General features: G+C 40.8%; 1 protein-coding gene across 2 annotated transcripts in view; it reads left to right on the top strand.

Moving 5' to 3' along the window:
* The first annotated feature begins 596 nt into the window (after nt 1–596).
* Nucleotides 597–15,494, top strand: part of atf6b (activating transcription factor 6 beta) — a 58,617-nt gene continuing 43,719 nt past the window's right edge. For both annotated transcript variants that reach the window (XM_039654260.2, XM_039654259.2), the window contains exon 1: nt 597–841. In XM_039654260.2, coding sequence (XP_039510194.2) covers nt 769–841 — 73 coding nt within the window. In that variant the 5' untranslated portion in view covers nt 597–768. The remainder of the gene's footprint in view (nt 842–15,494) is intronic.

Here is a 15,494-nt window from a genome sequence, read left to right as displayed (position 1 = left end):
CACCATTGTGAACTTTTGTAAAGACACGCTTAGCCATTACGTTTTAAATGCATCATTATATTCAAATTGCAAACATGAGGAGAGCATGAAAGACCCACAACTGGCAGATGAACGTGCTCTCCGAAACGGTAGGAAATAAAATTTGATAGAATGGAGGATTTTAACTGTGACAAGATGATTGACAGGGCAGATTACGGTGACGGGATGCACGCAGCATGCGACAGAGCTGTCCGTTAAAGATGACGTGATAGTATGTCCCAAAGCTTATACTCTTTTGCTACACACTCACAAAAAGAGTACATACTTTTAGGGCGTAGTATAAATAAGCGAATTGGGACGCAGCATCTGAATACGGCTCCGCTCCAGATGGCTCTGCGTGCAGGCACCGTCAGCACCGTGTTTTCAGCTCTATGGTTTTCAGTGGCTTCTGCATCTGTCATTCAGCGGTTATAGCCCGCCCTCCCACGAGAGCAGCACGCCATTGGCTCACCTCTCATCCAATAACATTTCTAGGTTTTCAGAGTGTTCTACACTCCGATTGGTTTATCAGATCAAAAACAGGCGGGGCTTGTTAGGGAAATGTGTTTCCTTGTCTATGTCAGTCGAACGACGGAACGTTATGGCGTATTAAACCATTAAACAAAAACAATACATCCAATACATTAATATTTTTCTTGGTTTCGGGTGTTTCTCTAACGGATGGATTCCACCGCGTGCGGGAAAGTCAGCTGGTATCTGTGATTCCCGGTTATTCCCGGTGATTGTGCGATGATGACCGCGGAGCTGCTGCTGTCCGACAGCCGTTACTGTGCAGATAACCTGCTAACCAGCGAGGACTGGGGTGAGTGTGTGACACACTGTGTGTATGTATGTATGTATGTATGTATGTATGTATGTATGTATGTGTGTGTGTGTGTGTGTGTGTGTGTGTGTGTGTGTGTGTGTGTGTGTGTGTGTGTGTGTGTGTGTGTGCGCGCGTGTCTGTCAAGTCAAGTCACATTTATTTATGTAGCGCTTTTTACAATACAGATTGTATCAAAGCATCTTCACAGTGATAACATGAAAATAATACAACACAGATCAATAATATTGTTGAATATTAAATGTCCCCAACTAAGAAAGACAACAGTGGCAAGGAACCAAAACTCCATCAGGTGATTGAATGGAGAAAAAAAAAAAAACCTTGGGAGACCCCAGGCCCAGTCGGGGGCCAGTTCACCTCTGGCCAACAAAAGAACAGTGATTACAAAACAAATTGGATCGAAACATTAAGAGAATTATCCATTTCCATCTGTTTGGAAGTCGAAGTAATCACGCCAGTTTGGAGACGAGATGTTGAGGATCAGTGCCGATGGCTGTCGTGTCGATGAGGCCGGCACTTAAGGATGAGTCGGGATGGGTCCAGGCGCAGGTCCACCATAGAGGGTCCCTTGGGAGTCGGGATAAACAGAGAAACTGATATTAGTGTAGACCCCATCCGTCTTATAATGTACCAAGTACATCAGGATTTACGGGACGTGTTCGGTTCCGGCTGATCTAAACTATGCAGCCTAATTTGAATTTAGGAAGTCTATAGTGTGTTATGTGTATGCTAGGCCAAAGATTTATGTTTTTTAGTCTAGATTTGAACTGACAGATTGTGTCTGCTTCCCGGACAATGATTGGAAGATTGTTCCAGAGTTTTGGTGCTAAGTAGGAAAAGGATCTACCACCAGCAGTCGATTTTGATATTCTAGGTATTATCAACTGGCCGGAGTTTAGAGATCGCAATAGACGTGAAGGACTTTGCGTTAAGAGCTCGCTCAAGTACTCCTAAACCATTTAGTGCTTTGTAAGTAATCAGCAATATTTTAAAATTTATACGACGTTTAATAGTCAGCCAATGCAGGGTTGACAGAACCGGGCTAATATGGTCATCGAGCAGCTGCATTTTGGATTATCTGAAGTTTGTTTATTAAGCGTGCAGGGCAACCACCCAGTAGAGCATTACAATAATCTAGCCTTGATGACGTCATGAATGCATGAACTAATTGTTCCGCATTTGTCAATGAGAGCATATGGCGTAATTTAGATATATTTTTAAGATGAAAAAATGTGGTTCTACAGATAATGGACACATGACTTTCAAATGAGAGATAAGTATCAAAGAGCAGACCCAGGTTCTTAACTGACGACGATGACTTAACAGAGCAGCCATCAAGTGTTAAGGAGTATTGTAGGCTGTTACGTGTGGAAGTTTTTTGTCCAATAATTAGAATCTCTGTTTTTTTTCAGAATTTAGTAGTAGGAAATTAATAGTCATCCAATTTTTTATATCAGCAATGCATTCCGTTAATTTTGTGAGTTGGTAAGTTTCGTTAGGTTTTGAAGAAATATACAGCTGGGTATCATCAGCATAACAGTGAAAGCTAATTCCAGGTTTCTTAATGATATCATTATCTCCTAATGGTAGCATGTACAGAGTGAATAGCAGCGGTCCTAGTACTGAGCCTTGTGATACTCCATACTGAATTTGTGATCGATAAGACATCTTCATTTACTGCTACAAACTGATAACAGTCAGATAAGTATGATTCAAACCATGCTAATGCAGTTCCACAAATGCCAACATAGTTTTCTAGTCTATTTAAAATAATTTTGTGGTCAATTGTAGGGCCCTATAATTTCCGCGATCACGGAATCGCGGACAGAATCGCGTAATTGCCCGATTAACGCGGAATCTAGTGTTAATGTGGAATTTAACATATTTGGAATGAAATTCGTTTTTTGTTTGGGAGAAGAATGTGTGTCTGGGGAAAATGCAGACGGGGAAGAAAATCTGGGCGACGCAACCCCTCCCGTTATTCTCCACGGCTCTGTGCTTTCGTCGGCGAAGAAGTTAAGAAACTCGACACACACACACACACACACACACACACACACGCACACACCCCATCTCCTCCGTACATGTCTTTCTATGAGGTGCCGGACTGGACAAAAGCGAAGTGACATTGCGTTGCGTGAGTGTGTCCGAGAGAGTGCTCGACAGTGCACGCTCAACAGACCAAGTGTGTGCGAGAGAGTGCTCGACAGTGTGTGTGTGTGTGTGTGTGTGAGAGAGAGAGAGAGACACACTTTTATTTATTTTGCAGGACATAACCATATTTTGTTGTTACTTGAAGTAGCTTACTTAGAGTGTAGTGTTATGTTGCATCATGCAGTATTTGTGCTAAAAAGTAAGAGTTATGTCATTTTAAGAGTAAATATGCCTATTTTATTTGTGTACATTTTAATCATAAAAGCACACTCTTTTTACAACTAAAATAACAGTAAAGGGTAAAAAAAATGAATTCTCAAAAATTAAAACGGAATTTGCAAAAAAATAAAACGGAAAAAACGGAATTTGGGAAAAAATAAAACGGAATTTGGGAAAAAATAAAACGGATTTTATATGGCCCTACAATTGTGTCAAATGCAGCACGAGAGCTGTCTCGGTACTATGATGTGGTCTAAATCCTTATTGAAAGTCCTCACAGATATCATTTTTTTCAAGAAAGCAACAGAGTTGTGAGGAGAAAAGGCAGGTTCAAGATTGGCCTGTAATTAACTAATTCTGTAGGATCAAGTTGCGTTTTTTTAACAAGCAGTTTTATGATAGCTAGCTTAACCCTCATGTGGTGTTCAAAACCCTATAACACTTGTGGTGTTCCCGGTCAAAAATGACCGGCCCATAAAAAATAGCTTATAAATCACTCATTATACCATATTTTCACCCAATCTTGGATTCAATCTTTTTGTCAACTTGTTCTCTTTCAATTAGGACTGGTTTTATATTTCTGTTTGCATCTGATTAATCGTGGGCCTCGTTTTTCTGAGAGTAGGCATCTAATTTTTTGAGTCAAAAATAAATAATGTATAAGTAAATTTGGAAATATGAAAAAAAAATTTTGAAAAAAAATGGCTACTGTTCATCACACTAGTCTACTCTAATGTTTTACCAGGAATTTTGTTTTGAAACTTTTTTTTTGTAAAAAATATGGAATATAGTCACACTTGTGGTGTTCCCGGTCAAAAATGACCGGCCTATAAAAAATAGCTTATAAATCACTCATTATACCATATTTTCACCCAATCTTGGATTCAATCTTTTTGTCAACTTGTTCTCTTTCAATTAGGACTGGTTTTATATTTCTGTTTGCATCTGATTAATCGTGGGTCTCATTTATCTGAGAGTAGGCATGGTCAAAAATTGTCACAATGGGCGACCATTGAAAGTGAATGGGAGAGACTAAAAATAACAGAACAATTTAGTTTTCAGGAGCATGTTCATTATTTTCATGTACACATATGAGCATGTGTGCGTGCAAACATCGAGCCCTTGGACCTGTGCATGTATCGATACATTTATACACACGCTACCCAGACACACACACACGTTAAAACACACAAGCTTTTTTGAGTATTACACGCATTCTTTTCCACAGAGAGAAATGATCCTCCCCACTATTTTCTGAGTCAAAAATCTGATGAATAACATCATGTGCAGAGATCTGCTTTGCCATTGTGCTGCCACAAATGAATGACAAGCAAGGTGCTGTGAGGAATTTATATATGCCTGTGCTATCACATGATGTATATTTGTAAATATTGTCTAGTTCTGTGTGAGAACCACTGTCTATGGTGAGAACCTCACAGTTCCAAAACAAAATGTCATAATATTTTTTCTGGAAGCTGTGATGAAACTAGAACATGAAAGAAAGATTATTTTGAAGCCGGATCACTGCAGTCACGGCCAGTTTGTGTGTGTGTGTGTGTGGTAATGTCAGATTGATAAATGTATATTAGATGCAGGTTAGGGTAGAATCAAATTTCTCTCTGTGGAAAAGAATGTGTGTAATACTCAAAGTTTGTGTGTTTTAACGCGTGTGTGTCTGGGATGCGTGTGTACAGTATAAATGTATCGATACATGCACAGGTCCAAGGGCTTGATGTTTGCATGCTCATATGTGTACATGAAAATAATGAACATGCTCCTGAAAACTAAATTGTTCTGTTATTTTCAGTCTCTCCCATTCACTTTCAATGGTCGCCCATTGTGACCATTTTTGACCATGCCTACTGTAGCGGCAACCTATAGCCGCTGAGAGGCTAGGCAGCAGGAAATATCCGTGACGCGTTTTCTTGCATTGAATATTCAGTAGCTTTTATTGACATGGTAACGGACTACACGCAGAAACAATAAAGAACATACATGCTAACGGTCAACAGAAAGTGAGCACTCCCCGCTACTCACCCCCTCTCCACACACCCCAAACAGGAAACACTATCAGGTATATACCCACCAATACCCATGTGACCGTCACACCTGGAAGCGCACGTAAATTACAAAATAAAAGACAAAACATTTTCTACACTTACATTCCAGCCCCTGATTATTACACAATACTAATGCAATAATCACAAATATAATCAAAACATGAACAATATTAACACATATAATGGTTATACATGATTTTTTTCCTTTTTTTTTTCTTTTCACAAAGGCTTAAGAAAATGTGAAACAATACATGTGTGCGAAAGTGTCCAAGGCACTCAAGTGTTCATCATTGTAACGGAGTAAAGTTCATACAAAGTTCAAGTCTAAGTCAGTAAAGTCCGTAAATCAGTCAAGTCCAAGTCAAAAGGTCATGTCAAAAGTCAGTTGAGAGCTCTCAAATGTCAGTCATAGTTAATCTTTAAATTCCTCAGCTTCCAGAAGACGACAAATTTTGGTAATCGGCCTGGTTAAGCAGGTACTCCTAGTCTTGATCTTAACTTGCCTTGTCAATCCCTTTTTGTCCGTTATTGCGTGGATAATTTTACCCATGATCCAGGAACTTCTTGGTGCATTTTCATCCATTAACAGGACAACATCTCCCAACTGATAGTTCCGCGTCTTTACCATCCACTTTTGGCGTTCTTGCAGTAAAGGTAGATATTCACTAATCCATCTTTTCCAAAACAGGTTGGCTAAATACTGAATTTGACGCCATCTTCGACGGGCATACAAATCTTCCTTCTCAAACAATCCAGGTGGTAATGTAAACTTTGTTTTTAGAAGGAGAAGATGATTAGGTGTTAAAGCTTCCATGTCATCAGGGTCCAAAGATGATCTGGTTATGGGTCGGTTGTTAAGTATAGACTCTACTTCACACAAGAGAGTATGAAGACCTTCTTCATTCAAACTCTGCCCTCGCAGAATGGAGTTCAGTATCTTCTTTGTAGATCTGATGAGCCTTTCCCAGATCCCCCCGTGGTGTGAACCGGTAGGAGGATTGAAAGTCCATTTAATCTTCTTTTGTAGAAGAACGTCGTTTATCTGACTCTGGTTCCAATTTTGTATCGCCTCTTTTAATTCACGATCAGCCCCGACAAAGTTCGTTCCATTATCTGAACGTATTTCTGTCACTTGTCCTCGTCGAGCGATAAAACGTCTAAGTGCGTGAATGAATGAGTCGGTGTCCAGTGAAGCAACCATCTCGATGTGAACGGCTCTAATGTTCAAACAAGTGAAAATGACTCCATAACGTTTTAGTGTGGTTCTTCCTCTCTTTACTTCAAATGGACCGAAGCAATCCAGTCCAACATGAGTAAAGGGGGGTTTGTCTGGTGAGACTCGATCGTGAGGTAAATCAGCCATCTGTTGATGACCTGCAATTGCGTTAAACCTTTTACACACCACACATTTTGACAGAAATGTTCTTATGGCTACGCTGGCTCCAGGGATCCAATATCGCTGTCGAAGAGCCGCCAACATGAAATTCCGTCCACTATGTCCCACTTCTTCGTGAATTTGTCGCAGAATTAGATTAGAAATGTGTAGATCTTTGGCCAATATAATTGGGTGCTTAGAGTGTTCAGGGATCAATGCGTTAGCAAGACGTCCACCAACCTTGATAATATCATGCTGAAGTATTGGATTAAGACTATAAAGAGGACTATTTTGTTTGACTACTCCATGCTTGCGTAGACTATTTAGTTCCTTTGGGAACCTCTTTCTTTGAGAAAGTCGGATGATTTCCATTTCGGCCCTTTCCAATTCTTCCAACGAAAGTAAGTCCTCACACGATGTAGATTTAAACTTCTGCATCTCCTGATTAACGATCATCTCTTGTACGTATGGATCTGTATTAGAGGAGACGAGAACAGTCTGCAGTCGTTTCCTTTCCTTGCTACGGTCCATCAAAATTCGTTTCAGGCGAAGGATCCATGCTACGGCTTTCTTTAGTCGAATCCAAGATGAAAAGTAATCAAAGAGATCTGATATGGAGTCAGAATTTTCATTGACTTTTATCATGTTTACCAAAGCACTCCTTTTAATCTCAGGGTTACGAGGCAATATTACATACCTACAGGTAAGGTCCGTTGGCCACTCCTTAGGTGATCGAGTGAGAAATGCAGGACCAGAAATCCACGTCTCGTTCTTCAAAAGTGAATCCACCTTCACTCCTCTAGACACCAGGTCTGCCGGATTGCTTGATGAATTCACGTACCTCCATTGTTCTACATCGGAAACCTTCAGGATTTCGGACACTCGATTAGCCACAAAGCACTTAAATCTAGTGGTGCTATTTCGAAGGTATTTGAGTACTGAAGTACTGTCAGTCCAAAAAGGGCATCTTAAGTTCCTTCATCCAGATTTTGTCAATACGGCTTGCAAGAGTGGCAGCTGTAAGTTCCAGGCGAGGGATTGTAACGGATCTTAACGGTGTTATTCTTGCCTTGCTCACTAAGAGGGTAGAACATGCCTGTTGTTGGTCATTATGGAGCAGCAAATAGGATACCACTCCATATCCTTGTTCGCTTGCATCTGAAAAATGATGCATTTGAGCAGTAGTTACATCTCCAAACCCATCAGGCTTCAAACATCTTCTGACCTCAAAGCCCTCCAAGCAACGCAGATCATCCAGCCAGTTCATCCAACGTTGAACATACACTGATGGAATATCATTGTCCCATCCAATTCCCTCCCTACATAGATCCTGCAGTATCCTCTTGGCAGACAGAATCACAGGTGACAAGAACCCCAGAGGATCGTAGATGGAACTAACCACTGAGAGAATTCCTCTCCTGGTAAGAGGTCTATCCTTGACTACCACTTTGAACTGAAAGGCATCCGATTCAGCACACCATTGTACTCCCAATGCTCGTTCCACTGGCAAGATGTCACGATCGAAATCCAAATCCTTTACCTTTTTCTCCCTGTCCTTCTCGGGTATTACACTCAACACAGCACGGCTGTTGCTCGTCCATTTTGTTAAACAAAATCCACCTTTAGCACACATACTAGTAAGATTCTTGTACAGTTGCACAGCCTCTGATTCAGAAGATACGGAAACAAGGCAGTCGTCCACGTAGAAGTTATTGAGAACAACGTCCGTTGTCTTAGGGTTGAATAGATCCTTTTGATCCATTGCACATTTCCTCAATGCAAAACTTGAGCAACTAGGTGATGATGTAGCCCCAAATAGATGAACCACCATTCTGTATTCCTCCAGACTGCTATTTAAATCACCTTCTGGCCACCACAGAAATCTCAAGAAGTCACAGTCTTCTGGGTGAACTCTGATTTGATGAAACATGGCCTCAATGTCAGCCATTAGGGCAATGGGTTCCAATCTAAATCGTACTAGTACACTCACCAGCGAACTGGTTAAGTCTGGACCTTGTAGAAGCTTGCTATTCAGTGATGTGCCCTGAAAAGAAGCTCCACAATCAAACGCAACCCTGATCTTGTGTTTTGTGAGATGATAGACACCGTGATGGGGTAAATACCACAGACGTCCGTCGCGTCTCTCCAGTTCCGCCGCAGGTACCCTTTCGGCATAACCTTTATGAATCACATCCTCCATAAAAGTGGTGTAATCTGCATGAAAGGAAGAATTCACTTTGAACTTCTTATGTAGAGTTAGAGCACGTTGTTCTGCAATTCTCCTGTTCATAGGCATGACTACTTCGGCATTTCTGAATGGAAGACCAATATAATAATGATCATTAATTAGCTTTGCTGAATTGGACACAAAATTCATAAACTGCTGATCTTCTTTAGATGTTCCCACCATCTCTTCATGAGCAGTCTCTGGAAAATCGGCCTTAAATTGCTGCTTCCACAACTCTTCCAACTTCATCACTGCAATCCTATTCGCAGTCACAGAAATTTGGTTAGCAGCATCATCTCCATTCATGCCAAGTCCTTTGAGTGGTCCGTTAACGGTCCATCCGAACAGGGTCCTTACGGCATATGGGCCATTATTTTGACTACGTATGACCTCCCAAGGCTCCAATGCTTCTGGAACATTAGCTCCAATCAAAAGCTCTATACCAGCATTAATCGTAGGTAGACAAATATGACTCAGATAAGGCCAACGTTCAAGATCCTTTTGTGAGGCGATGTTTTCCATGGTCACGGGCATGCTCTCTTGTGTATACACTTCCGGCAATGCACAGTAATCTTCTTGTCTCAATCCAGAAATCTCCAGGTCTTTTAGAACGTAGCTACCGACTGATTTATCTTGGCTCATAGTTCTGAGAAGGATATTAACTCTCTTTCCAGAGAGGTTGAGCTTGTTCATCAAACTTTCGGTACAGAAAGAAGCAGAACTTCCTGAATCGAGAAAAGCATACGTCATCACCACATTGTGACTCTTTCTTGATTTGACACAAACTGGGACGATAGCAGTGTTTCCTCTAGGATTTTTCCAAGCTGTGGGGGCCCATTTCCCCGGTGGGGGGGCCTTGTCTCCCCAAAGTATTATAATCGATCATGCGCATCCCGTGTGCAGAATGATAAACTTGAAGCAACACCAAGTCACAGCAAGCAATGCTTCACATTGAAAAGAACATAGCGAAGGGATTATATCTATAATATGCTTAGTAGGGCTGCACGATTTGGGGAAAATGTCATATTCCCATTGCAATTACTGAGGTCAATATTGCAATTGTGATATGCGATTCCGATATAATAAAATGGTTTCATGAGTCCAACTTGCTTGGTTCTAAAGTAAAATGCACACACAGATTAGTGATCATTCTGTGTATTAAAGGGCATATTGCAGGTTAGAGGACCCAACGAGTCAATGCATAGAAAAACAATGTAGGAACTAGATTTTCTTTAAAATATATGTATAAACACGCTACAGAAGCTTCTGCAGTCGTTTTTGTGAGAAAATTTTACTTCCGCGTCTGAAAATGGGCGTGGCGGGCGTGACGCAATGAGCGGGAGAGCGGTCGATTCACACAACAGGAAAACAATGGATCGCATGACATTTCGGACGCTGAGGAAATACTCGTATGACGGATCAAGCCATAAAGTTATGAGCCTGCTATGCTAAAGAGAACAGGGACAGGCCAGGATAATGTCAGACAGAATGGTCAGAGAAAAATTGAGCTGTGTTGTGAGGAGAACCAGTGGAGAACAGGACAGGTGCCTTTTAGGTGAGAGACGTGCTTATAGGCTATACACGTTCGCTAACGATACACTGTGCTCACAATATTGTACAGATTCTATAACAGACCAGCAGACATTAGTATGTTTAGGGTAGATTTATATACTATTAAATGTATAAAAACTTTACTTGAGTATATTTCTATAGCCTACTAAAAGCATAGGCTATACTCGGGTAAATTTTTAATACATATTTTTCACCTTGGTTATAACATAAACAGAACATTAAAGGTTTGAGTATTTAAACAACCAATTTTGTTTTTCAATTACAAGTTTTATTTAGGGCATGACATGACTAGTTACCTATATAACACTATTTGATGCCATTGGTAGTATACCACGATCAATATTCTTGCTTCGGCATACCATGTTGAACTCCATCATATCGCCGGGATGCTAATCATTTGATCTGAAGTGAACGCTACACACGACCGCGTTTCCCGAGCCGATGCAGAAGAGAAATCCCGTCTCTTCACCTGCTCAACCCGCACCAGGAACGAAAGATAGGCTATATAGCACCGTCCCTTTTATTGTAATGGAAACTTGTGGACTCAATCTTGAAGTCCTGACAGGCTGGAGTTTTTGCAATCTCCACAAACACAATAATTTACCATGACGATGATAAATTAAAATGCAAAAACTAACGATAGCACACTGACTGACGAGCGCTCTCACTGAACACCATGCCTGCTCTCACTGAGCCGAGGCTGCGGCTCCCTGCTATGACGTCAAATGACGCGATGTTGAAAAAAAAAGCCGTTTTTACTAGCAGTCCAAGAAACGCTCACTTTATCTTCTAAATTAGTGTCCTTATGTTGTTTTAAAACATTTTAAATCCTGCATTAACTTTTCATATGGTATTTTCATACAAGGTTATCTATAAATTTCGATTTTTTTTTTACCTGCAATATGCTCTTTAATGATTATTTCTCAACTCAAACTACAGACAACAACTAAATGATTGATAACACCTATAATGATCAATAAACCATCAACCAAACCATCATTACAGTGAAAGCTATCAACTTTTTTATAAAAATTATTAGGCCTTATAAATTTTTTAACAACTTTTAAATTAAGTGAACTTCAAACAATCCCCACATAAACCCATAATAAAAACCATATTTACCTGTGCCCTTCCTGTCTTGATACAGAAATTGAATAAAGTTATCAAACTTGAATGAATTATAAATTATATATAGAATAATCCTTATTAAAGCTACAAAAGTTATTTAGTCAAGATCAGTGAGTAATTTTCTAATTTCCCTTTGTTCTTTTAACTTGACTGACAGAACGCTTTATTCGCTGCTGGCGCTTTAAGAGAACCCGTTGCCGAGACGCGGATCTCACATGCGCCTCATAGCACAACTCTTTTTGTCCATAAGACTTTTCTTACGTTATGAAGATACTCGACAAAACGACATTTTGGCATAATTGTGTGTGTTATTGTTCGTTCAAGCTCGAAAGAGAACTGTATTCTGGCACGCGTCAGTGCATGCGCATTATGGCGCGCGTCTTTCTGCGAGTCTCATTTAGGGCATTCACAGGCAGCTTTTCAGTTCTTGTCGTGCAAAATGCGAAAAGGCATTTGCACGAATAAGAGCAGGATCGTTTAACACTAGTCAAAGGATGACAAAAAAGAAGAGATGCTGCGTTAATAGCCCTAATTTTGTTTATTTCGTATAAAATCGCGGCATTTTGCGTTATATAGCCTAATTGCATAGGTTTGAGATCGCTATTACGATTGCGATATGATTAATCGTGCAGCACTAATGCTTAGTGTATTCTATATGCAACAGTTTTTGAGCCTTTTCTTTTAACAGTTTTAAATTTCAGTGCGCATGAAGAACAATAGCACTCTCTCGACTCCATGCTGTAATCTTACATAAAGGGAATGTGAAAGGTATGGGCAATAAACTCCACTCCAGCAAGATAAAGTCATTTTATGAAAACCATAGACCTTTATGCTTTATCTACAAATGAAGTATAATAATGGGAATATTGACCTTGAAGAGAGTGTCGTCGTGTCGCAAACGAACGCGACGCGCTGTGTAAATTCTGAATGGAGAATGACTGAGGCGAGATGACTTCCCGTTAACTTTAACTTAGCGACTAAAATTACACATGCAATGACTTTAGAAGTCTTGGAATATAGGGTGAAAACTTGATTGTGCTTTACAAAGTTTTTTTATGCCTTTAGTGGGGCTTAACAAAATAACATAATACTATGCAGAATATCGGACGTCACTGAGAAGCTGCAGCCGTGGCGGGAGGATTTTAAGTGTGGCGGCCCGCCACGGGAGAATGAATGTAGAGGAAACACTGCGATAGGTAATGCACAGCTGTCGTTACCAGCCCCAGTAAGACCACTAGTTTGGAGAGAGACCATAGCACTAGCTACTGCGGACTTAAATTCAGCCTTCTTCTTGTCCAATGTATCTACCTTCTCATGAGGGTAAATGTGAAGAAGACTTGGGTGTTTAAGACCACATACGTTACAGACACTTCTCATTTTGCAGTCCCTACTAAGGTGACCTGTATGCAAGCAGCCAAAGCAAACTCCTCTCGTCATCAGAAAATTCATCTTTTCTTTGTGACTTTTTCTGATCAGTTTATTACAGACATCCAGCATGTGTTCACCATTACAAAAGAGGCAGGTTCTGTTAGTTGATATCTTATGGTGTTCTTTCATTTCAGGTATAGCAGTGACCGTAGTTGCAAAGCTGCTTCTAGTTTTCGGCTGACCTGCTTTAAAATTAATCTTCCTACTTCCAACAGGTGACACATCCTGAATATTACCAAACACAGGATCAGATAGAATTTTTACTTGTTTCTCGATGAAATCAACAACATCAGAAAAGGTGGTTTGATTGTGGCGTCGCTCCTTTAACTCGTATGCAACGACTCTCCATCTGTCTTTGAGTTTGTAAGGAAGCTTCGAGAGGATGATTTGCATGTTAGTGGTGAGATTCAGCTCATTCATATAGTGAATATCTTGCATAGCGTTGCAACAACTCCTTAGGAAAAGACCATACTCTTGCAGAGACTTAGCATCTTCGGATTTTATAGCCTTCCATAAAAGAGCCTTTTCCATGTATGACGAAGCTATTTTTACCTCATTGCCGAAGTTCTCTTTAAGCAAAGCCTTAGCCTTCAAGTAACCTTGTGACGGGGTCATGAGCTGGCAACTTCTAACAAGTTCTCTCGACTGTCCTCGTGTATATTGCTCCAAGAAGTGCAGACAATCTCCTGGGTTGTCTGCCTTTTTTTCCACCACTTCCTCAAATGTACGCATAAACTCATGAAAGCGCAAAGGATCTCCATCAAAGTACTGTATTTCTCTAGGTGGAAGGGAAGACAAGTTATGCTGTTTAACCAATAGGGCAGCTATTTCATTTTGCTTACCCATAAGCTGAAGCATGCTTGAATGGCCTGTGTCAATTTGGGAACTTGGTCTTCGTGACCCATGACCATCGCGATTCTGAATATCCAATGATGACAAATCAGGCAATGTAGCTTGTGAAGGTTTCATTTTAGGTCTTGTTGATTGTTGTTGTCCTAAACGAGGTGGAGAATAATTTGGGATCCTTTGTGTACCATTGATATATGATGTACGTGCTACCGGTATGGACTCTGATGCTGCTGGGACACTAGCAGAAGGAACAAATGGTTCTGCTACCGAATGTAGGGGTTTCAGCACATTCCTATCCACAGATGAATAGGATACGGATTGAACGTCTTGATACACTTTTACTCTTGCCATTGACTCAGCTAATTTGATTTCCAAATCCAGTTTTTCCTTCCTTTTTCTCAACTGTTCCCCTCGTTCCTCTAAATCATGTTTCAATTGCAGCATCTTTTGAGAAGCCAATAAAGCAGCCAATTCTGCCTCAGCTTTAAGACGCATAGAAGATCGGCAGGATCGAGACCCATGAGATGTAGCTCCAGAAGATCTTTTACTGCTTATATTTGAAGCACTGTCCGTTGGTTGAATTTCATTTTCAAGGTTCCCGGAATCCATTCCAGCTTGTAGGTGATGTACATTGAAGGGCCGAGTATTGTGTGCTGTAGACAACATGTCAATAGAGGATGTAATGTCAGATGCACAAACTCCTTGAGATGTAACAATGGCTTCCCCAACCACAGGCCCACGGATAATAGAAGAAGCGGTGCAAGCTTCGTTCGTCCATCGTTGAACGTCATCCACAAAACCATTATAATGTTCCAAAATTGAGAGTCAAACCATTCATTTTGTTTACTTTGTTCCTCGTTAGGTAGCAGAGGCAATACTCCTTTATGTAGCGCAATTGCATCATCCATAAGCACCTGTATCGTTTTCAACATAGAACACACTTGAGACGCATTATCATCGCATTTCATCAGCTCTTTCATTGATCCGATCAAATTCTTCACTTTGTTTACTTTACTCTTGCGATCCCTTTGCAAGGCTTCAATCTTAGCCACCAACGCCTTTGTCGTGGGTTTATGCTCTCGTTTGCTGCCATCAACAACAGCGTTATCCATATCCTCTGAATTCATCATTCTCCAACGCGACGGACAATGCGAGCTCCGTTTCAAACCGCACGCTCACAGAGCCAAACAATGAATGAACGTAACCAGGCAGTAAGTCACACGAGAGCCCATAAGTACCAGAGCAACACAGAGCGCGTTCAACTCAACGCCAATCCAATGACCACAACAGCGTCTTCCACAACTTCCACTACGGCGATACAGCACAATCCATTGAAACCGCGAACGTACCTCATTTGCCGTCTGTATGTGCGTCGTGTCCGTCAATCCAAACTCTGCAGTGCACGTCCGCCACTACATGCTGTATGCAGAAACAGCCGTTTCCAAGTTGCGTCCATAATCCATTGGTTGTGTAGTTTTCTGTTGACTTAAATGTAGCGGCAACCTATAGCCGCTGAGAGGCTAGGCAGCAGGAAATATCCGTGACGCGTTTTCTTGCATTGAATATTCAGTAGCTTTTATTGACATGGTAACGGACTACACGCAGAAACAATAAAGAACA

This window comes from Pimephales promelas, chromosome 18 (assembly GCF_988280905.1).
Source record: "Pimephales promelas chromosome 18, fPimPro1.hap1.1, whole genome shotgun sequence".
Taxonomy (NCBI): domain Eukaryota; kingdom Metazoa; phylum Chordata; class Actinopteri; order Cypriniformes; family Leuciscidae; genus Pimephales; species Pimephales promelas.
This window is presented reverse-complemented; position numbering and strand designations above follow the sequence as displayed.